The sequence below is a fragment of the Dama dama genome, chromosome 14 (genome assembly GCF_033118175.1).
Source record: "Dama dama isolate Ldn47 chromosome 14, ASM3311817v1, whole genome shotgun sequence".
Taxonomy (NCBI): domain Eukaryota; kingdom Metazoa; phylum Chordata; class Mammalia; order Artiodactyla; family Cervidae; genus Dama; species Dama dama.
This window is the reverse complement of record NC_083694.1, coordinates 54,031,440-54,055,607: the sequence shown is the minus strand read 5'-3', so window position 1 is coordinate 54,055,607 and position 24,168 is coordinate 54,031,440. Positions and strand designations below refer to the sequence as shown.

Here is a 24,168-nt window from a genome sequence, read left to right as displayed (position 1 = left end):
GTAACTTTCTTGTGCCCTTTCTAGTATTTCCTCATCTCTAAAATGCAAAGAATAACCCATAGGATAACGTCTGTAAATTAAGGACCAGTACGTTAAACTAGCTTATTGTTAGTTGCTCTTTTCTTTTATCAGTTTTTTTTTTTTTTAATCAGTTGGGTGTTAAAGATGAAAAATCTATTAAAGAGTGGCTGGAACATTAAAGGAAATGTATTGATTTACACAGAAAGAATTTCTAGATTGAGTTAATTTGATATCTCAGTGATATGATCAGATTCTTTCCATCTTTCTGGCCTTCCTTCCCCAGCAGATGTGTTGGTCCTTTGGCTAGCTCCCCTCAAGAGAGATGCAGGGTGGCTCTAAGTGATTCCAGGTATCATCCGTAAATGAAGGCAGACAAACATCTCATTCAAGCCTTCTCTTCTGAAAGATAGCATACCCTTTACTGGGCAAAATGAGGTCTCAGTAGTTAACCATTTTGTCAGTCACTGTCAAGAGGATGACTAGGATGGATTTAGGTTAAGTCAAGCATCATTCCGTAGGGCCAGGGAGGGATCTAGCCTCTTTGAAAGTATATGGCAGTTGGCATTCTGAGATTTGGGAAAAAATAATATTCTTATTTTTATTTATTTATTATTTATATTTATTTAATTTTTTGACCACACTGAGCGCTATGTGGAATCTTAGTTCCCGGACCGGGGATCAAGCTGGCGCCCCCTGCAGTGGAAGTGCGGAGTTTTAACTGCTGGAGGGCCAGGGAAGCCCCTCATGTTCTTCTTTTTTAAAAAAGGGTTAGAATGGCTTTTGGGTAGGTAACTGACTGTGTTTGCCATGATATTTATGGAAAAGTCACAAGCAAAAAGAACAACAAATGAAACCTTTTAGTGCCTCCCTCATAGAATCTGCCACTTACCCTGTAGAGTGTGAAACGGTCTCTTACAGTCAAGAACTGTTTCCAGATGCTGATAGTGTCATCACTGACACATGTAGGAGAAAGTACATATTCTGAGGAATTTTCCTTTTGCAGTAATAGTAATGGTAATAATAGTGGTAGTTGTAGTAGTAGCGGTGACAAAACTGTTTCTAATTTGAAAAAAAAAAGCATATTCTGCTTAGCATTTTTTTTCTCTGAGATTTGAGACTTTTTAAAGTTAAATAGAATCTATTTAAATAGAACAGTTAGATCATTTAATAAAAGTACAGATTATATGTGCTTTTTGTTTTGTTTTTGTTTTCAGTGAATGAGCTCATTCTCAAACAGAAGCAAAGATTTGAGGAAAAGAGGTTCAAATTGGACCACTCAGTGAGTAGCACCGTATGTTTCAACTCTTTTACTACTATTTTTAATAAATCTCATTTTGCTGTGTTCATTGGTTTAATATTAATTGGGTATTCAAGCTTAGCATGTTACTGATTTTTCTTAAAGGAGATCTAGGATTATTCTATTCAATAAACAGCTTTCTTTTATCTGAATTGTCTAAAATATACTCTTTTGAAAGGTCTGGCGGGGTAATACTGAGTCAGTTGGCTTGTAACACATTGCATTTAAGGAATTATATGGCAGGATGAAATTATGGGTGGTCATTTGAGGGAAAAAAAAACTGTTAAGAGACTCTCAATTTAAGAGGATTAACCCCAAATTACTGAAGCAAGTAAACTTAAATTATTACCTTACCAAATACAAAGTGGAAAATATGGTTAGACAAGTAATTAAAATCTAGGCACTTGTTTCGAAGGGAATTACACCTTTAGAGAAGCTGACTTGACATATCTTGAATGTGCCTTTCATATCATTTAAATTTATTTAAGGGAGAAATAGTGATTAAATTATAATTAGAAGGCATTGGGGAGCCACTAGCTGGGAAGGAATAGTTTATTTTTGATATGTAATAAACATATTAGAAAGTAGTAAGCATTTGTTTTTGACTCTCTAAAACAGTTTTGTTAAGTTGGGTTTCTTCTTTGTTTTTAGAATGGCCACAGGTGGCAAATATTTCAGGATTTGTTGGGAACTGACCAAGATAACCTTGATTTGGCCAATGTCAACCTCATGCTGGAGTTACTAGTGCAGAAGAAGAAACAACTGGAAGCAGTAAGTGGCCCCTGAACTTTTTAAAAATTTTATTTTAAAAAGATATAGAAATATTTAAAAATAATAGGGTAGTGTTACTCAGTCAGTCCAGTTTTATTCAGCAAGAGTCATCTGCAAGCTACCACTTATAAGATTTCCCTTTTTCAATTCAAAGAAAGAACAAATTCCTTGTAGTACAACTTACTCGCAGTGCCCAATTTTTGTTAACAAAAGCTGAGTGTTCAGATCATGAGAAAGTAGAGCTTCATTTTAATGGGGAACAATTATTATTGATCTTTTTTCTTCTAATGAATCTTCCCCTCTTCACATGTGGGATTTGGAGGAGAAAATAGGGATTATTTTTATTTACAAAAAATCCTTCCAGCAGGTGTCATTTAGTAGTAGTGGCAATTGATGGCTTAACTAAGGGCATTTAGAAAGATGGGAACTGGAACAACATTATGTCCTGTTTTCATGTAATGGAATCTAAATAAGTGAAAAGTTGCATTTATTTCAGGTAAATAAATGTAAAACATATAAAATGAGAATTTGCATGTATTAGTTAGGAATTGAATATGCTCCATTCAAATAAAGATTGTATATGTTAGTGTAAGCAGATACCCACCCTGAACTACCTTGAACAAAAAGGGGATATAAATTGACTTAATAAGGGAGTGAGAAGCTCACACACATAAAAAGGAAGAGCTTAACAAGCAAGTGTTAGGAACATGGGAACCATCACTTCTTTGGTGACTATATGGAAATGAAATCAGGCATTTGAATGTTGTCAGGAGAGTTTCTGTTTTTCTTCTCATGACTTTCTTTGGGACAGGTTTGATTTTCTTTTATTGGGTTTTTATCCCATGGCAGATAGTGTGGTCACCTGTACTTGCGAATTTATATTTTTTGATAAAAGAAGAAAAAGGGCCTCTCAACTTGATTTTTAAGAAATTCCGTGGATTGATTCTGATTAAAATAGCTTAGGTCTGGATGAAACTGAGTAGAATGGGAATCTCTTAGTGGGGGAAAGGACTAGTTGAGATTGAGCTGACTAAAACGAGCCTCCCTGTTGTGTCTTTTTTCATGGTGGGAATTTCTCCTGTGGTTTTTCTGGGGGGGTTGGGGCGGAGAGTGGGATGGCTTTATCTTTTATTTGCTTTTCTTTCTTTCATATTTGTTGAGATGTAACTGATATATCATTGCTTAGTTGTTCAGTCGTGTCTGATTCTTTGGGACCCCATTGACTGTAGCCTGTCAGGCTCCTTTGTCCATGGGATTTTATAGGTGAGAAATACCAGAGTGGGTTGCCATTCCCTTCTTTAGGGGATCTTCCCTACCCCGAGGTCGAACACATGTCTCTTGTGTCTCCTGCATTGGCAGGAGGATTCTTTACCACTGGTGCCACCTGGGAAGCCAAGATTGAGGTGTAGCACTGCATAGGTTTAAGGTGTATAGCATAACGGCTTGACACACATATATTGTAAAATGATTATTCCAGTAAATTTAGTTAACATCATCTCACATAGATAAAAGAAAAAAGAAGAAAAGTTTTTTTGTTTTTTTTTTTTTCCATGATGAGAGCTTTTTTAGGATTTACTCTCTTAGCAACTTTCAGATAGACCCTCCACTAGTGTTAACTATAGTTACCTTTTTATACATTGTATCCTCGTTACTTATTTATCTTAAAATTGGACATTTGTACTTTTTTGTTTGTTTTTTCCTTTTTAATTTTTTTAAAATTATTTTTATTGGTGTGTAGTTGCTTTATGACGTTGTGTTCGTTTCTGCTGTGCAGCAGAATGAATCCGCTGTCCATGTTCCTAGACCCCGTCCTTCTGGGCTCATTCCCATTCTGGTCACCACAGTGCACTAGGGAGAGTTGCCTGTGCTGTACACATGTTCTCACAGTTATCTGTTTTGTTTTATTTATTTAAACATTTTTAATATAATTTCATTTATCTACTTTTGGCTGTGCTGGGTCTTCATGGCTGCACAGGCTTTTCTCGAGTTGTGGTGAGTGGGGCCTACTCTCAAGTTGCAGTGAGGGGGCTTCTCATTGCGGTGGCTTCTCTCATGGAGCACGGACTCTAGGGCATATGAACTTTAGAAGTCACGGTTCCAGGACTCCAGAACACAGGCTCAATAGTTGTGGCTCACAGGCCTAGTTGCTCTGCAGCATGTGGGATCCTCCTGGATCAGGGATCAAGCCCATGTCTCCTGCATTGGCAGGTGGATTCTTTACCTCTAAGCCATCAGGGAAGTTCTAGTTCTCTATTTTAAACATAGTGTCAATAGTGTATATGTGTCAATTCCAGTTTCCCAGTTTCTCCCCATTTCCCTTCACCCTTGGTGTCCATGTATTTGTTCCCTACGTCTGTGTCTTTATTTTCTCCTTTGCAAATAAGATCATCTATACCATTTTTCCAGATTCCATGTATATGTTTTAATATTCGATATTTGCTTTTCTCTTTCTGACTTAAACTTTACTTTGTATGACATTCTAGGTCCATCCATGTCTCTACAAGTGACTCCATTTTGTTCCTTGTTATGGCTGGGTAAAATTCCATTGTGTGTATTTATCACCTCTTCTTTATCCATTGCTCTGTTAGTGGACATTTAGGTTGTGGAAATTGTACTTTTTGACCTTTATTCAATTTCCCCTGTTCCCTGCTTTTGGTAACCACAAATCTGATCTTTTTCTGTAAGCTTGGGGTTTTTTGTGTGTTCTTTTAAGATTCATATGTACACGAGATTATATGGTGCTTGTCTCTCTTTCTGACTTATTTCATTATACTGCTCACGAGGTCCATCCATGCTGTCACAGATGGCAGCGTTTCCTTCGTTTTTGTGGCTGGATGGCATTTCATTATATGTATGTCCCACCCTTGTGGCTCAGTTGATAAAGAATCTGCCTGCAACTCAGGACGTCTGGTTTCGATCCCTGGATGGGGAAGATCCCCTGGAAAAGAGAAAGGCTACCCCACTCCAGTGTTCTGGCCTGGAGAATTCCATGGATTGTATAGTTCATGGGGTCTCAGAGAGTCTGACACGACTGAGCGACTTTCACTTTCACACCACATCTTTATCTAGTCATGCGCTGATGGACACTTAGGTTACCAACATATCTTGGCAGTTGTGAGTAATGCTGCATTGGACGTGACGGTGCAGGTGTTCGCATAGTGGTTTAATTTCCTTTGGATATATACCCAGAAGTGGGACTGTTGAATCACATGATAGTTTTATTCTTAACTTTTTTGAGGAACCTCCATTCTGTTTTCCATCGTGGCTATACCAGTTTACTTTCCTACTAGCAGGGCACAAGGGTTCCTTTTTCTCCACATCCTCACCAGCATGTGTTCTTTCTTGTCCTTTTGACTGTGACCATTCTGACTAGTGTGAAGTGATGTCTTCTTGTGGTTTTGATTTGTATTTCCCTAATGATTTGCGGTTGAACACCTTTTCATATACCTGTTGATTATTTGAATATCTTCTTTGGAAAATCCCTTGCCCATTTTAAAATTACATTATTTGGGTTTTTTTTTCTAAATTGCTATTGAATTATATTAATTCTTTATATACAGTATTTTGTATATTAACCTCTTATCAGATATATGATCTGTAAGTATTTTCACCCATTCTTTTGGTTGCCTTTTTGTTTTGTTGATCATGTTTTTGGTTTGCAGAAGCTTGTAAATTTGATGTAGTTATACTTGTTTTTTGTTTTGTTGCTTTTACTTTAGGTGTCTTATCCCAGAAATTGTTGCCAAAACCCTTCTGTGCTTTTTAACATGGTTTTCTATTAGCATCTACTGTATGCTAGATGCTGGGTTAAAGGTAGTGGAAAAGACAGAATTCTGCTCTGTGTGTTGTGTTGAGGGGAACAGGGTACAGTAGCTGAGGAGATAAACTAAATAAACTAATAAATATTTTTACATAGTGGTAAATGATATAAAAATGCTTTTTTTTTATAAAAATGCTTTTTAATGATAGACTGAATGTATATAGTTATCTTGCTCCCTTAATGTCATTAAAATGACAGTAAAGTGATTTTTAAAAGGCAAAAGAATAGGAGAAGAGACAATATACTTTCTTAAGCTATAAAGTAGGTGGATGAAAAGCGATAGATTAGATTTGAGAAAATTAAGCCAGCGGTAGGGAATTGGTGGGAACCAACTGCTATTTAGATTATGGAAAAAAGGCCTTCCTTGGATTTGGGAGCATGAGATACCTCATAGAGTAAAGGTTGAAAACAGGATAATTTGTTCAGAATCTGACTAAGAAGCAGTTGGAATCTCTGATCCCTTCCTGTACAACTCATAGCTGTTGACCTTAAGAGAACACTACAAGTTTTTCCCCTGGTGGTGGTAAAAGAGAGACTTTCTGGACTGTCACACTACAGGCACATTTAAAGGTATGTGGGGGCTTCTGTACTGGAGATAGACAGATTTACATACTGAATGTGAGAGCTGTTACCCTTATTCCTCATTTGACTTGTCAGTATTAATCTTTGCGTGCTTTTGTCTCTTAGAATTGAAGAAATACAGGTATCTTAGTTTTAGAACTCAGATCTTTTTGAAGAGAGAGGCAGTTCAGAAACAAAGGTATCATAGGTATTACAGCATTTTTATATTATTGTTTTCTTGTTTTACTTTGCACTCTAATAATCACAGAAAACTAACTAAACTGATCACATGGATCACAGCCTTGTCTAACTCAGTGAAACTATGAGCCCTGCTGTGCAGGGCCACCCAAGATGGTGATGGTCATGGTGGAGAGTTCTGAAAAAATTTGGTCCCCTGGAGAGGGGAATGGCAAACCACTTCAATATTCTTGCCTTGAGAACCCCATGAACAGTAGGAATAGGCAAAAAGATATGATACTGAAAGATGAACTTCCCAGGTCGGTAGGTGCTCAATATGCTCCTGGAGAAGAGTGGAGAAATAGCTCCAGAAGGAATGAAGAGACGAAGCCAAAGCAAAAACAGCTCCCAGCTGTGGATGTGACTGGTGATGGAAGTAAAGTCCAATGCTGTAAAGAACAATATTGCATAGGAACCTGGAATGTTAGATCCATGAATCAGGGTAAAATGAAAGTGGTCAAACAGGAGATGGCAGGAGTGAACATTGACATTTTGGGAATCTGTGAACTAAAATGGACCGGAATGGGTGAATTTAATTCAGATGACCTTTATATCTACTACTGTGGGCAAGAATCCCTTAGGAGAAATGGAGTAGCCCTCATAGTCAACAAAAGAGTCCAAAATGCAGTACTTGGGTGCAATCTCAAAAACGACAGAATGATCTCTCTTTTTCCCAAGGCAAACTATTCAATAGCACAGTAATCCAAGTCTATGCCCCAACCACTAATGCTGAAGAAGCTGAATTTGAACGATTCTATGAAGACCTACGTGACCTTCTAGAACTAACACCAAAAAAAACATGTCCTTTTCATTATAGGGGATTGGAATACAAAAGTAGTAAGTCAAGAGATACCAAGAGTAATAGGCAAGTTTGGCCTCAGTGTACAAGATGAAGCAGGGCAAAGGCTAACAGAGTATGCCAAGAGAACGCACTGGTCATAGCATACACCCTCTTCCAGTAACACAGGAGATGACTCTACACATAGATATCACCAGATGGTCAAGACCAAAATCAGATTGATTATATTCTTTGCCTCCAAAATTGGAGAAGCTCTATACAGTCAACAAAAACAAGACTAGGAGCTGACTGTGGCTCATATCATGAACTCCTTGTTGCCAATTCAGACTTAAATTGAAGAAAGTGGGAAAACCACTAGGCCATTCAGGTATGACCTAAATGAGATCCCTTATGATTATACAGTGGAAGTGGCGAATAGATTGAAGGGATTAGATCTGATGGAGTGCCTGAAGAACTATGGATGAAGGTTCGTGACATTGTACAGGGGGTGGTGATCAAAACCATTCCCAAGAAAAATAAATGCAGAAAGGCAGATTTGTCTGAGGAGGCCTTACAAATAGCTGAGAAAAGAAGAGAAGCTAAAGGCAAAGGAGAAAAGGAAAGATATACCCATCTGAATGCAGAGTTCCAAAGAACAGCAAGGATAGATAAGAAAGCCTTCCTCAGTGATCAGTGCAGAGAAATAGAGGAAAACAATAGAATGGGGAAGATTGGAGATTTCTTCAGGAAAATTAGAGATACCAAGGGAACATTTCATGCAAAGATGGGCACAATAAAGGACAGAAATGGGATGGACCTAACAGAAGCAGAAAATATTAAGAAGAGGTGGCAAGAATACACAGAACTATGCAAAAAGGATCTTAGTGACCCATGTGACCACAATGGTGTGATCACTCACCTAAAGCCAGATACCCTGGAGTGTGAAGTCAAGTGGGCCTTAGGAAGCATCACTACGAACAAAGCTAGTGGAGGTGATGGAATTCCAGGTGAGCTATTTCAAATCCTAAAAGTTGATGCTGTCAAAGTGCTTCACTCAATATGCCAGCAAATCTGAAAAGCTCAACAGTGGCCCCAGGACTGGAAAAGGTCAGTTTTCATTCCACTCCGAAGGCAGTGCCAAACAATGTTTGAACTACTGCACAACTGCACTCATCTCACATGCCAGCAAATTGATGCTCAAAATTCTCCAAGCTAGGCTTCAACAGTACATGAACCGAGAACTTCCAGATGTTCAAGCTGGATTTAGAAAAGGCAGAGGAACCAGAGATCAAATTGCCAATATCTGTTGGATCATAGAAAAACAAGAGAATTCCAGAAAAACATCTACTACTTCTTTATTGACTACGCCAAAGCCTTTGACTGTGTGGATCATGACAAACAGTGGAATATTCTTAAAGAGATGGGAATACCAGACCACCTTACCTGGCTCCTGAGAAGTCTGTATGCAGGTCAAGAAGCAACAGTAGAACTGGACATAGAACAACAAACTGGTTCCAGATTGGGAAAGGCTGTATTTCGTCAAGGCTGTATTTCGTCACCCTGCTTATTTAATTTACATGCAGAGTACATCATGTGAAATGCCGGGCTGGATGAAGCACAAGCTGGAATCAAGATTGCTTGGAAAAAAATATCAATAACCTCTGATATGTAGATAACACCACTGTTACTGTAGAAAGTGAAGAGGAACTGAAGAACCTGTTGATGAAAGTGAAAGAGGAGAGTGAAAAAGCTGGCTTAAAACTCAGCATTCAGAGAACTAAGATTATGGCATCCAGTCCCATCACTTCGTGGTAGATAGATGAGGAAACAATGAAAATAGTGGCAGATTTTATTTTCTTGGGCTCCAAAATCACTGGGAACAGTGTCTGCAGGTAAGAAATTAAAAGACACTTGCTCATTTAAGAGAGAAGAAAAGCTATGACCAACCTCGACAGCATATTAAAAAGCATAGACATTACTTTATCGACAAAGGTCTGTGTAGTCAAAGCTATGGTTTTTCCAGTAGTCATGTATGAATATGAGAGTTGGACCATAAAGAAAGCTGAGTGCCGAATAATTAATGCTTTTGAATTGTGGTGTTGGAGAAGACTTTTGAGAGTCCCTTGGACAGTAAGGAGATCAAACCACTTAATCCTAAAGGAAATCAGTCCTGAATATTCATTGGAAGGACTGATGCTGATACTGAATTTCCCATTCTTTGGCCACCTGATGCAAAGAAGTGACTCCTTAGGAAAGACCCTGTTGCTGGAAATGATTGAAGGCAGGAGAAGAAGGGGATGACAGAGGATGAGATGGTTGGATGGCATCACCAACTCAATGGACATAAGTTTGAGCAAGCTCTGGGAGTTGGTGATGGGCAGGAAAGCCTGGCGACGCAGAGTTGGATAATGGGGTCACAGAGAGTTGGATATGACTGAGCAAATGAACTGTACTGAACTGAAACTGGATGAATGTTTCCAACATACAGAAAAATACAGTAAATAATGCAACTTTTGATTACCTTCTTTTAGTTTTAATAAATAGTAACACTTTTTCTTAGATCTGCCTTTTGAGAATTATGTTATTCATTCCATTCTCCCAGTGTAATCACCATTTGAAGTTTGCAAGAATCCTTCTGAAGTGTGTATAACCCTTTTTAAATAAAATATATACTTGTAAAAAAAATATATATATATATATATACTTGTATCTACAATCATATGTAGTATTGTTGTATGATTTAGAAGTTTCAGAGTTTATCCTTTGACATAAGCCTTTTTGTTTACTTTTTGAGGTTTCCACTGATGAATATAGATCTAGTTTGTTTAACTTCTATAGTTATCCATTGCATGAACATTTCTATTCTCCTGTTGATGGACATTTAAGTTATTTAGTATTCATGATTGTCAGCAATGCATTTAGTGTTGTTTTTCATGTCTTCTTGTGCTTGTATATAAGTACTTAAGTGATTTAAGAAGTGTAATTGCTATTCATAGGGTTTACATGTACATTTTAACCGTATTAAATATTGCCGAATTGCTCTTCTGTGAGTTTGTACCATATCAAACTTTGGTACTGTTTTTTAGCTTGTGTGTGTGTGTGTTTTGTTGTTTTGTATTTTTTGTATTTCTTTAATTACTAGTGAGGACAATTTCTTCATTTGTTTGGCTATCTTGGTTTCTTATTTGAATTGCTTATTCATAGCCTATACCCATTTTCCTAATAGATTGTTTGTCTTTTTTTACTGATTTGTAAGAAATGTGTGTATGTATTTTGGATATTGCTACTTTGTCAAATGGTATTTTGATAATTGAATTCTAGTTGAATTGTATCATGATCAGACAATGATTTATATGATTTTAGATTGAGTATGTTTTATGATTTTATTTGTCTTGTTGACTTTAATTTTATTTGTCAGATATAACATTTTGTTTGGTTTCTTAGTGATTGCTTTTGGGTTTTTAATATAATTATACATTATATTACATTACATTGTACCTTTAAGTAATATTATCCTACTTCATTGGTAGTATAAGAACCTTACACCAATATACTTACATTTCTTCTCTCTCAGCCTTTGTACTGGTTTTGTCAATTGTTTTACTTCTTTGTATATCATAACTCCCTAATTATTAATTTTGAATAGTAAATTGTACTCTATGGAGATATTTTAAAAGTTCTATATATGCCCATATATTTATCATTTCTGGTGTACTTCATTCTTTTGTTTTCCATTCACTTCACTCTTTCATTTGTTCTTTTGAATTCCATCAGTTACTTTCCTTCTGCCTGAAAGACAGCCTTTATTATTTTTTTAGTGTAGATCCACTGGTGATAAATTCTTTTACTGTTTATATCTGAGAATGTCTTTATTTATCCTTTGTATCTGAAAGGGACTTCCAAATAAGTATAGAGTTATAGATATACTTTTTTTCTTTCAGTATTTTAAGGACGTTGCTCCATCGTCCAGTGTCTTGCGTTGTTTCAGATGAGAAGTCTTGATCCTTGAACTGTATTTCTCTCAGTGTATGCTCTTTTTATGGTTTTAAGTATTTTGACTTTGATATACCTTGGTATAGTTTTTTTTTTTCCCCCCTCATGTTTCCTCTTCTTGAGGTTCTTTGAGATTCTTAGATGGTAGTGTTATAGCTTCCACCAGATTTGGAAAAATTTCAGTTATTATTTCTTCAAATATTTTTCTGTCACCTTTTCTACTTTGGGAACTCCTGTTACACATTTCTTAGGCTGATTGAAGTTGTATCACAGCTCAGGGATAAACAGCTCTGTTTACTTATGTTTTATCTTTTCCCCCATCTAGTTCATCTTGTGTAGTTTCTATTTCTGTTGTCAAGTTCACTGCTTTTTTCTATATTCCATTGTCTCTCCTTATGCTTTGTACTGACTTGTAGGATTCTTTTATGACTGTGTTTCCTTATTCTATTATTTGTGTCATTGTTGTTTCTGTTTTAAATGATGGATTTCCCCCCCTTATTTTGGGCAGCATTTCCTTATTTGTGTGCTTACTAATTTTGTGATTGGATGCCAGAAATTGTACATTTTACCATGTTTAATATTGTTAATTTTGTGTTCCTTTACACATTCCTAAGCTTTGTTCTGGCATGTAGTTAAGTATTTTCAAAATAGCTTGATTCTCTTGAAGCTTGTGTTTTAAGTTTTGTTAGGGAGAACTAGAATAGATTTTTGTCTAGCTAATTTTGCCTCACTGCTGAGGCAGTCTTTTTGAGAGTGTTCCTCCTGATGCCTGTGTATTTGGAGGTTTTTCCATCTAGCTCCTGGGATAATGTATTATTTCTGTTCCTTTGTCTGAAATGCATCCATTCATATAACTGGCCTGCTGTTTTGTTGTTTGAAGTAGGAATTCTTATCTTTCTCACTTCATTTTAGCCTGTAAGTTCAATTTGTTTGCTTTTGGTCCATTGAAATTTATTGTGATTTTTATCATAGCTCAGTATAAGGTCTATGTTTTGTTAAATGTTCATCTGTATTTAAAAACATGGTGTTACTTGTTGTGCTTTATGGATGTAGCATTTGTTAATATTACTCAGATATTGATTTTTTCCTTGCTGCATCAGTTATTGATGTGTGCATGTGTGCTAAGTCATTTCAGTCGTGTCCAACTCTTGCAACCCGGTGGACTGCAGCCCACTAGGCTCCCCTGTCCATGGGGTTCTCCAGACAAGAATACTGGAGTGGGTTGCCAGGGATTTGTTAAAAATATTTTTGATTATTTATTTTCCATTGGTTTCTACGATTCTTGCATCATATATTTTGAAGCTCATTATTAGATACATACATATTTAGGATTGTGATGTTTTCTGGATGAATCATCCCCTTTGTCATTATGAATTGTATATGTTTAATGCTGGAAATATACCTTGTTCTGAAGTCTGCTTTTATATTTTCTTATGTTATTGATAATATAGCTTAAGTAGTTTAGTTATGACTAGCATTTCTATGGTATATTCTTCTGTATCTTTGTACTTCCATTTTATTGTTGCCTTTATATTTTAAAAGTGTGTCTCTTAACTGTATGTAGTTGAATTTTTAATGATATCTAATAAACTCGTTAATTCAAATGCTTAAGTTCATTTAAATGTAATACGATCACTGATGTGGTTGGGTTTGAGCTCACCACATTTGTATTTGTTTCCTGGTTTTCCATATATTCCTTATTTCCTGTTTCTCCTTTCTTGCTTTCTTTAGAGAGCATTGTGTTTCCAGGATTTCAACTTATCGTATTATCTTCTCTATTTTTTGCATGTTGCTTATAATTATTATATTTCTAATGGTTTCTCGAAAGATTACAGAATTCCTCTTTTACTTTTCACAATCAACCTTGAGTTTATAGTATAACACTCCCAGGATACTGTATTCAAATCAGCATTAAATGTGCAGTTGATCTCTAAGCAGTGCGGGAAGTAGACATGCTGACCCCTGTGAATTTGAAGATCAGGATCTAACTTTATAATCTGCCCTCCATAGCCACAGGTCACCATCTGTGTATCCAGCCAACTGTGAATCATGTAGTACTGCAGTTTGTATTTATTGAAAAAACGCTGGGTATAAGTGGACCCATGCAGTTCAAACCTGTGTTGTTTAAGGGTCGACTATATATCATTTTCTTGACAATGTAAGATCTTATAGTATTTAAATTTACCAAGCTCCTGCCTTTTGTGATTCAAATTATAAATGTTATAAACTCCACCTATTTTTGCTTTAAAAAGTCACTAGTCTTTTGAAGATATGTTGCAAAAAAGGATAGAAAAGGACTCTTTTGAACCAATATATTTACCCTTTGAGATGTCTTCATTTTCTCTTGTAGACATGAGGGTCCATCTGAGTCAGTTCCTTTTTGTCTGTATGATTTCTTTTCTGTTTCTTGTAGAGCTGGTAGGTTCTTACTGTTCTTCCCCTTACGATAGTGTATCCTTTTTAGCTGCTCTTACGATGTCCTTTTTGACATTGGTTTTCAGTAGTTTGATTATGGTATTCCTAGGTTTCATTTAAAAAAATTTATTCTGGTTGTGTTTCACAGAACAAGAGGATCTGTTTGCTGAACATGTGAACCTTATTCAGCCCTGTGCACTCTACTTTTCCTTAGGGTTCCAATCATATGTTTTATTTTTCATATTATCCCACATTTTTCTGGTGCTTCTTTTTTTTTTTTGAACCGTCTTTGAATTTGCTATTTCTTTCCTCTGCTCTGTGCATCTGTTCCTAACTTTATCTGAAGTTATTTTGTTTTAATTTTTTAAAATTTCAGACCGTATTCTTCATTTCTGGGATTTGCACTTTGATTTTTCAGTTCTTTTCTAATTTTCTGTTTCTTCACTCCTGTCCATTTTTTTCTTTTAATTCTTTAATAATATATGGAAATATTTTAAAGTCCTTTTTTTTTTTTTTTTTTTGCTCATCCCAGCATGTGAGTCATCTGTGAATTTTGTTCTTTTAGCCTGTTTTTTCTCTTAACTTTCCTACTTCTTTTCATGTCTTGTAATTTTATAATTATATCTTAGATGTTCTGTATTCAAGAGAGGTATAGATAGATTGAAGTGGTTAATACTTTCTTCCTGAATGGTCTTGTGTTTTCCTTTGTCAGGAAGCAAGGATAAGAGGTTGACCTCTTTGGTCTGATCAGGAATTTAGCTGAGTTGGAGCTCACTTGTTGCTTGAGCTAGTTTCAGTTTATTGAAAGTGAAGTGGGGAGTTCCCTGGCTGTCCAGTGGTTAGGACTCTGTGCTTTCACTGCCAAGGGGCTGAGTAGTCCCTGGTCTGGGCACTAATATCCTGCAAGCCAAAGTGGCCATGCTTTTTTGTAGTATGTTTAATACCTCAGTGATGCTTCAAATTTTGACTGGCTAGTAAGGGCTACTCTCTAGTTGTGGTCTGAGGACTTCTCATTATGGTGACTTCTCTTGTCATGGTGATGGGCTCTGGTGTGTGGGCTCAGTAGTTATGGCTCCCAGGCTCTCAGGACAGGCTCAGTAGCTGTGATGCTCAGGCCTAGTGGCTCCATGGCATGTGGGATCTTCCTGGACCAGGAATTGAACCCGTGTCTCCTGCATTGGCAGGCAGATTCTTTACCACTGAGCAACTGGGGAAGCCTGTAATGGCTTGCTTTTTAAAATGCCAATTAACAAGTAGGAAACTGACGAAATAGAAATGAGACTAACTTAAATGGATGAATAAAGTTGCTTCATACTGATTATACTGTGGTGTTAAAGAAGACTTTGAACTCAAAGTTGTATTTTTAAAAGAACAATTATAATTTTCTATTATAGGAATCACATGCAGCCCAACTACAGATCCTTATGGAATTCCTCAAGGTTGCAAGAAGAAATAAGAGAGAGGTATATTATTTTGTGTATTTTACATAATGTTTCTTTACTGTTGTTGATTCTTGACATTTTTGTCCCCATTTTTGTGAAAGCACTTCAGGCTTAAAATTTTATTTAAGTATTTGAAAGCATTTGAGTTTTCAGGAGTTGTGTTTTTTTTTAAGCTTTGTTATTTTAGCTTGTTTTACCTTTGCAACTTGATATGTTAAAAACCCCTTTTTAGATATGAGCTAAAAAGTTTTCTGTAGATTTGAAAATAATGACATTGCCTCAAAACTATAAAGAATAGCTGCAAAGAATGAAAGTTAGGCTCAAATGACAGCCAAACTTTTACCCTGAAAAGAAAACATAGGAGTTACAGTTTTCCTATGATTGAAATGTATGCTGGCGAGGAAAAACAAGTAAAAATATAGCTACCTATTTAGAACTTGGAAAGTGTAAGTCATGCAGGATAACTAAAAAATAACTTTTTATTGTATAACCATAGTGTGCTAACTACACATTTTAACATGTCAAAGTCATTTCACAATAGTACAAAATATGGGAAAACCAAAGACAAATTCTATGTTCTCAGTAGCATGCTAAAATAACTTTGAAAACTGTTTTATATTTAAATTCCTAATTGATTGAAATCTTATATTTTTACTTTCAGTTGTCTAATTAGGTCATTTTCACTCAAAAAAATAAAACCATGTATTTTAGGCTCCAGGCAGGCTTTATTATTTTTTGAAGATAAAAAAATGAGAACTTATTTTGATAACTGTGCATTGCCCGAACTTTATATTATCTTATTTCGATATTTCCACTTTTTTTCTTGACTATTCATGATGTCTATTTTTAGCTTTTTTTTACTTTGTTAGATCGGATTTTTCCATGTTATGCTTCTGTTTATACCTAGATGCTGTTCACATGGTTTATGATTGTATTTTCCTTTAACTTTTGCTGAGGTAGCAGTTGTGATTTTAATATGTTTTAATATCTATTAAAATTATTTTCATTATAAATTGAAGACTTACATATACTTAAATGACTTCTAATTTATTTTTTTGGTGGGTACTTTATCTTCAATTTGTTTAAGAATCACCTGAGGATTTTCTTAGAATCCAAGTTCTGATGTAGAGGGTGTGTGTTGGAGCCTGATAATCTGCATTTCTAGCAAGCTCCAGGTGATGATGCTCTTGGTTTTTGAACCATACTTTAAGTAATAAAGCTGGACATTTTATGACATATGGAAACAAAATTATCAATTCAGTACCCAACCATCTTTGCTATAGCAAATTCTTTGGAAAGTGATAGTTTTTTCTATTTCATACATCCTTTCTCCCCTCCTAAAACAGCATCAAATTGTTTTGAAGTAGTTTTATGTGGTTCTTTTTATATTAGACTTTGAACTCATTGAATGAAATTAGTACATAGGAAATTACTTAATAATGAATCAATTAAGTGAACAGTCCAAACATAAAGATAACTGGGGATTAAATGAAGTGACTGATTATTATCTGTGATCTGGATTATTAAGGTTTTCTTTTTTCTCTGAGATTTTTCACACTTCTCTAGAGTGTCTCAATGCTTGCAACACATTTAGATTTGAAATCATTTCAGGCAAGAAGGATATAGCATATAACTATAAAATAATACAGATTGACCAGGAGGTCAGTTACTGCTTTTGATTTTTTTTTTCCTCAAGATTAACTTTCAGACTTTGGATATTAGCTTTGGGATTTTATGCAGAACTTCTAATTGGGCAGTTGAATCTGCTTTTCAGAGTTAACATACTTACTTGTTCAAGTGTCACATCTTGCTTTTAGAATTGTAGATTTAACTTTTGTTTTTTATTTTTTTTCTATTGACTCTCTTTTGAGCATTAGGAGAAGGGAATGTGCAAGGCGCAGAGTAGGCATTTTCATTAGTTATTTATTTCTGTGTAACAAGTTACCCTCACATTGAATGGCTTAAAAACAGCAAACATTTATGTAATATCTAGTGTCAGGAATCCTGGTGTAGAATAACTGAGTGCCTTGGCTCAGGGTTTCTCACCAAGCTACAAGCAATCCAGGTGTTGGCCAGGGCAGCAGTTATCTTAAGGTTCTACGGGGATAGAAATGCATCCAGTACTCATTGGCTGTTGGAAAGAGATACCAAATTCTTACCACATGGGCTTCTCCATAGGATAACTTACTCCATGGCAGCTGACTTCCTCAGAGTGAGAAAGTAAGAAAATGAGAGGGTTTTATAGACAGCAGTCACAAGCTTTCTGTAGCTTAATCTTGAAAGTTACATCTCAACAAATGTTTTTTCTGTTAGAAGCAAATTTTTGGGTCCAGCCCACACAAAGATGGAATTACACAGGTTATGGATTCTGAGGTGGGACTCTTTGGAGGCTGTCTTAGAGCCTGCCTACTACAGCACTTAACAAATATATGTTTTTAAATGAACATGCTGTTCTTTCTTCAAAGTGAGATTGAACAGGAGGGCTCCAGGTTCTATGTAAAAGCCAGTCTCCTCGTTGCAAATTTGTAATAGCATTTGAACAATTTGCCTTACATTTCATTCAATTTAATTTTAAAATATGCTTTTGGTCGTTTGTGGTACCTTTTTAATTCTTTGTAATAGGACAGTTTTTTTTTTTTTTAATAGGACAGTTTTGAGGAATCTTAGTTTCCTTTTGGTTTTGTTTGAAGTTTTATTTTGAATATAAATATATTGCATTTTAATATTTTTATATGAAATAAAGCACAGAAAACTTTGTAAAACAAATTAAAGTTTAAAGAATCATAGCGCGATCTTCCATGTAACCACCATCCTGATCCAATGATAGATTTTTGCTAGGACTCATAAAGCTCTTCGCCTACTCTTTCCAGATTATAGTCTTTTCCCTTGCCTTTAGGTAGTCAGTATTCTAACCTCTCTGTTTTTCTTTATTGTTTTAAAGTCTAAGTATTTTTAATTTATAAGTCTCTTCTTTTGAATTAATATAAATGCATTTCTGCATTATGTAATGTTTTGTTCTTCTCTTTGGCTCAGTGTTAAGATTCATCCCTAGTGTTGTATATGGCTATAATTGATTCACTTTTGTTGTCGTATAGTATTCTATTGAATACACACCATTTTTGTTATTGCAAACAGTGTTACTATCTCATATATATATTTTATCAAGATATATATTAGAATATATATCTCTATGCTTCATATGTAGAAATGGAATTATTAAGTCATAGGATATGTACATCTTCAAATTTAGTAGATAATGCCAAACAATGCCTGAGTGGTTGAATTGGTTACTCTTTCTACAGAAATTATAGGAATGTTCCTATTGTACTATATTCTTACCAGTACTTGATATCAGTAGACTTTTTTCAGTTTAGCTCATCTTGGGATATATATTGGTATCTCTTTGTGACTTTAAGTTTCATTTCCCTGATGGATAATGAGGTTGAGTACTCAGTACTATGAATTGGTCATTTGGGTTTTTGTATATGTATGAAGTACTTGGTTTAAGCTTTGTGCATCTTTCATTGATTTTCCTTCTGGTTTGCTTATGTATATTCTAGATAAAAATTCTTTGTTCTGTCTACCTACTTATCTATAGCAGATCTTTCTCCCCTCTAATTGGGCTAATTTTTTTCATTGTCTTAATGATGTTATTTGATGATGAGAAGTTTCTGTCTATAGTAGAGTTAAATTTATTAGGTTTGCTTGTTATAATTAGTGCCTTTTCTATTAGGTAAAGAATTCTCCACCTGAGGTCATGAAGACATTTTGCTATATTATCTACTTGAATCTTTTATTCTTTTTTTTCATGCATACATCTATAATCTACTTGAGAATTTTTCATATGAATATCCAAATGTCCAAGCATCCTTAATTAAAAAGTTCATCCTTTTCCCATTGCTTTGAAATACCACATCTGTCTTACATCATGTGTCCATACATACATGGGTCTGTTTCCAGGCTCTCTTTTGCTCCACTAGTCTGTTTGTCTGTCTTTCTGGCAATACCACATTGTATTAAATACTGGAATTTTGAAGTAAGTTACTATTCTTTTTTTAGGAAAGTTGCAGCTATTCATGGCTCTTTGTATTTCTCTATAAATTTTAAAACTGGCTGATACGTTTCCATGGTTTACCTGCTGTGATTTTTATTGGGATTACTTTGACTCCATCGATCAATTTGGGAAGCTGTCTTTACAGTATTGAGTCCTCTAGCCGTTGAACATGGTATTTCTCTCTCTATATTTAGGTCCTTAAAAATGGCCTCCAAAATTTTGATATTTTTCATGATATTATTCTTATATATCTCTATTTTAGAGTTGTCCTTAGGTCTTCAATCATTTTTATGCTATTCTAAGTGATGTCTATGTCTTTAATTTAATTTTTTTGCTATTTATTGCTGGCATATAGAAATGCAATTGATTTTGACACATACTTTTTTTTTTGTATCCAGCAACTTTGGTAAAATCATTAATTCTGATAATTTGTAGATTATTTTGTATTTTCTTTGCACACAACATCATCTGCAAATAATAACAGTTTAGTTTCTTTCTTTATGATCCTTATATCCTTTATTTATTTTTCTTGTCTTACTCTGCTGGCTAGGATATCCGGTACAATGATGAATAGAAGTGGTGATAGCGGGGCATCCTAGTCTTGGTGCTGATCTCAAAGTGAAAGCTTTCGACGTGTCACCATTAGGTATGATGTTTTCTGTAGGTTTTTGGTAGGTATTTTTTTTAATCTTTCAAGGAGCTAAGTTTCTATTCCCAGTTTCCTAAGAGAATTTTTTTTTTTTTTAATTGTAAGTGGGGGTTGAGTATTCTCCAAAATTTTTGTGCAGTTGAGATGATATAATTTTTTTTTTTTCATTTAAAATGGATCATTATTTGTTTAACATTAAAAACTCAATCAACTTTGCACCTAGGGTGACCAACTGTCCTGATTTGCCCAAGAGTGTTTAGTTTTATCACTGAATGTTCCACATTCTAGATAAGTAGGACAGTTGTTTGCCCTCTTTGGCTCCCTTATTGCATCTATATTCATTAATAAGATTGTTCTTTAACTTTTTATACACTGATCTTGTCTGGTTTTGTTATAAAGTTGGTTTTATCAAATTGGTTGGAGAATGTACCCTCTTTTTCTGTTTTCTGGAAGAATTTGTATAATCTAGGATGAATATCTTTGCTGAATGATAAGGATTTTGCTGGAAAAGCTGTATGGACCTGTGTTTGCAGAAACTTGGTTGATTCATTTACTGCATATTCAGAGTTTTGTTTTAGATGCCATTTTTGACATGTTGCATTTTTTCTAAGAGTTGTTTGTTTCCTCTAAATTTTCAAATTTTTTAGTATTAGATTGGTCTTAATACTAAATTTTTAATACCACTAGAGTTTTTAGTGGTGTCTTTCATTCCTGATTCTGCTTATTGGTGCTGTACATTTTTCTGTTTGTTTGTTTGTTTTGATCAGGTCATGTCAGGTATTCAGGGATGTATCAATTTTATGAGTTTTATCCAGGAACCAGCTTTTTGGCTTTGTTTATGTTCTCTACTTTATTTTTGTTTTCCATTTTCTTAATAAATACATTTTCCATCCTTCTACTTTTTTGGCTTTATTTTGTTGTTTCTTTTCTAATTTGTTAACTTGGATATACATATTAGTAGGAAGACTTTATTTTTAATAATATACACATTTCAGGCCATAATTCTTTTAGTTGCATCTAATAATTTTGGTATGACATTTTGTTTGTTATTCCTTAGTTGAAAGTAGTCTCTAATTTTCATTATACTTTTTCTTAGGCATGTGGGTTATTTATAGATAAACTTATTACTTGGATGTTGGGATTCTTTCATTTAAAAAGAAGTTACTTATTTTATGTTTGGTTGTGTTGGATCTTCATTGCTGTCTGTGGGCTTTCTCTAGTTGTGTCAGATGGGGGCTACTCTTCGTTGCTGTGCACAGGCTTCTCATTGTGGTGGCTTCTCTTGTTGCCAAGCACAGGTTCTAGGCACACAGGCCTCAGTAATTGTGGTTCATGGGCTCTAGAGAGCAGGCTCAGTAATTGTGGTACATGGACTTAATTGCCCTGTGGCATGTGTAATCTTCCTGGACCAGGGATCAAACCCATGTCCCCTGCATTTGCAGGTGGATTCTTATCTACTATACTACCAATGGAGACCTTTTTTTAAAAAAAAATTATGGATTTTTGTTATAATTGCATTGTTATCAGAAAATAATTTGGTTTTTATAGTATGATATTTGCACTGTCACTTGTTAGTTTATTAAATTTTGAAATATTCGTGCTTGTAAAGAATGTGTTTCCTGCAGTTGCACAGTGTGGTGAGAATGTTTTGCACCCTACTGAATCTTTGGTTCTTTGTTGTTTTACTAACTTATTTGAGGTGAATTTCTTATATAGAGCAGAGGTTTTTCATTCATTCTGCCAGACTCAGTCTTATCATTTTGTGTTTAAACCATTTACATTTAATGTAAAAGAGTTTAAGCCTTGTTATGTTTTTGTTTCTTTTCTCTTTTGACTTTTTGTTCTTATGTTTTTTCTTTAAGAGTTACTTCACTGTATTTATATTTTTTTAAAGACTTTTTTAGAGCAGTTTTAAGTTCACAGAAGAATTGAAAAGACTGTACAGAGATTTTCCATATACCCCATAGTAATAACACATTTAAATTTCCTCATGTTTTTTTATGACTTGAAAGCTCATTTCTTCTTAGCACTGAATATTATTCCATTGTCTTTATGAACCACTGTTTATCCATTCATCTGAAGGACATCTTGGTTGTTTCAAGTATTGTTAATTATGACTAAAGCTGCTATCAATGTGTTTTTTTGGAATCAAAGTTTTCAACTCACTTGGGTAATACCAAGGAGTGTGTTTACTGGCTTATATGATAAGAATGATAAGAATGTGTATAATTTTTAAAGAAACTGCCAAGCTGCCTTTCAGAGTGGCTGTACAATTTTTCATTCCTATCAAGAATAAATGAGAGTTCTTGTTGCTACACATCTTTTTCAGCCTTTGGTGTTATCAGTGTTCTGGATATTGGATATTCTAATCAATATACAGTGCTTTTTTTTTAAAAATTTATTTTTAGTGCCTTTTTGTTTATATATTATATAGTATTATTAATTTTGCTACTTTTTTTTTAAACCAGCTTTTTTTTTTTCCCCTGGAAGTTTATCAGTATTCTTTTGTTCAGTTTTGAATGTTTCAGATAGTTGACGAGGTCTTGGCAACTGTAATTTATTCTAATTATATTAGCTCCAAAAAACAAAATTAAGATACTGAATTTAATACTTCAGCGTATTTTTATTCAGTCATAGTGAAGGTCAAATAAATGAGTGCCAATGATACCTAACTGCACCAAAGCTAATGCCAATTAAAGGGGGTTCTATTTTTGAATTCTTTTATGTTTTAGTCTTAAGGGATTCAGACTTATGTTCTTCACTTTTCAAATTTTTAAAATAATTTCTTTGGGTTGTAATACAGTATACTGTGTTGAGAGTGCTTTCTATTGATGACTTTGGACTGTGCTCTCAAGTAGCAGTTCTCCATCTTGTGTATTTATTATTATTTTTTTTTAGTACCCCCCAAACTCACAATAGTGTTAAGGCAGATTTGATCCAGAAGTTTGTCAATTTTCATTCCCATTTGTGGTCTGTTTTCATTTAGATAATGACAGTTCAGCTTTGTGAACTTTCTTCATATATTTCCAAAACATTCTTGGTTTCTGCTTTATGCTTTTATTCTAGATTCTGCCTCTCTGGTTTATGAAACACATTTGCAGAGTGAATTTAGGCTAGTTGTTCCTTTTTGCTTTTTAAAACAGTTATCCTTTGTCTTTCTTCTATTTCCTATACTGTAATGTCTTATATTGATGCCTGAAAGGAGAACACTTGTTTTCTTTATTCAATACCTCTCTCCGTATTCCTGGCCACCAAATGTGTAGGTGATTTCTTACACCAACTAGTTCTCCAGTTCTCTGTAGACACAAGCAGAGTGTCCTGAAACTCAATTCAGGTCAGTTCTATCTAACACTATCTACTTGGAGTTGGCCGCAGATTCCACTGGTTGAGGACTCGGTCCCACAAGGCTGAGCTGCCCCTTCAGATCATAATTGCATGTCCAAGAAGTCATTTGTATATTTAACCTACTGGCTATAAATTGGCAGTTCCCCTGTCCCCCTCCAAGGATTTGATAATGTGCTAAAATGGATCACATAACAGGAACATAGTTTACTTACTGGATTATCAGTTTATTGTAAAAGGATAGAAAAGAGATATGTGGGAAGGGGCATGGAGCTTCCCTACCCTCTCCAGGTGTGCCGTTCTCCCAGCATCTTCATGTACTCACCAACCTACATGTTCACCAACCCAGAAGCTCTTCCCTAGACTGAATTCCATGAGGCCAAGGGCTAGAGTTTTCTAAATCCCGTTCTTCACAGTACTTAGCAAAATGTTTAAGATTGGTTAATATTTGAGTTATTATCAACTGTCTATATATTATCAACTGTATTTTATCAACTGTCTATATATTGCCTCAGAAGAAAACATGCTTAAAAATGTTTACTCCTGCTAGTCATTAGGTAAAATAAAGTTAAGTAATAAGGTACTGTTTTCAAGTAGTAGTGTTATAACATAGTAGTTAACAGCATGAATTCTGAAACAAGAAGGCTGCTTTGATTTCAACTCCAGTTCTGCTGTGTACTTACTGTGATCTTGGGCAAGTCACTTAATCTTTCTGTGATTCTTTTCCTGTGTAATACTTCCTATTGCACATCTGGCAATAAGTATTACATAAATATATTCATTATTGT

At 35.0% G+C, this 24,168-nt stretch overlaps 1 protein-coding gene across 5 annotated transcripts in view; it reads left to right on the top strand.

Moving 5' to 3' along the window:
• Positions 1–24,168, top strand: part of COP1 (COP1 E3 ubiquitin ligase) — a 220,594-nt gene that overhangs the window by 40,591 nt on the left and 155,835 nt on the right. For 2 of the 5 annotated variants that reach the window (XM_061160774.1, XM_061160779.1), the window contains exons 4-6: positions 1,236–1,312; positions 1,970–2,089; positions 15,288–15,356. In XM_061160774.1, coding sequence (XP_061016757.1) covers positions 1,236–1,312; positions 1,970–2,089; positions 15,288–15,356 — 266 coding nt within the window. The remainder of the gene's footprint in view (positions 1–1,235; positions 1,313–1,969; positions 2,090–15,287; positions 15,357–24,168) is intronic. The other 3 variants (XM_061160776.1, XM_061160778.1, XM_061160777.1) reach the window with 3 other exon arrangements.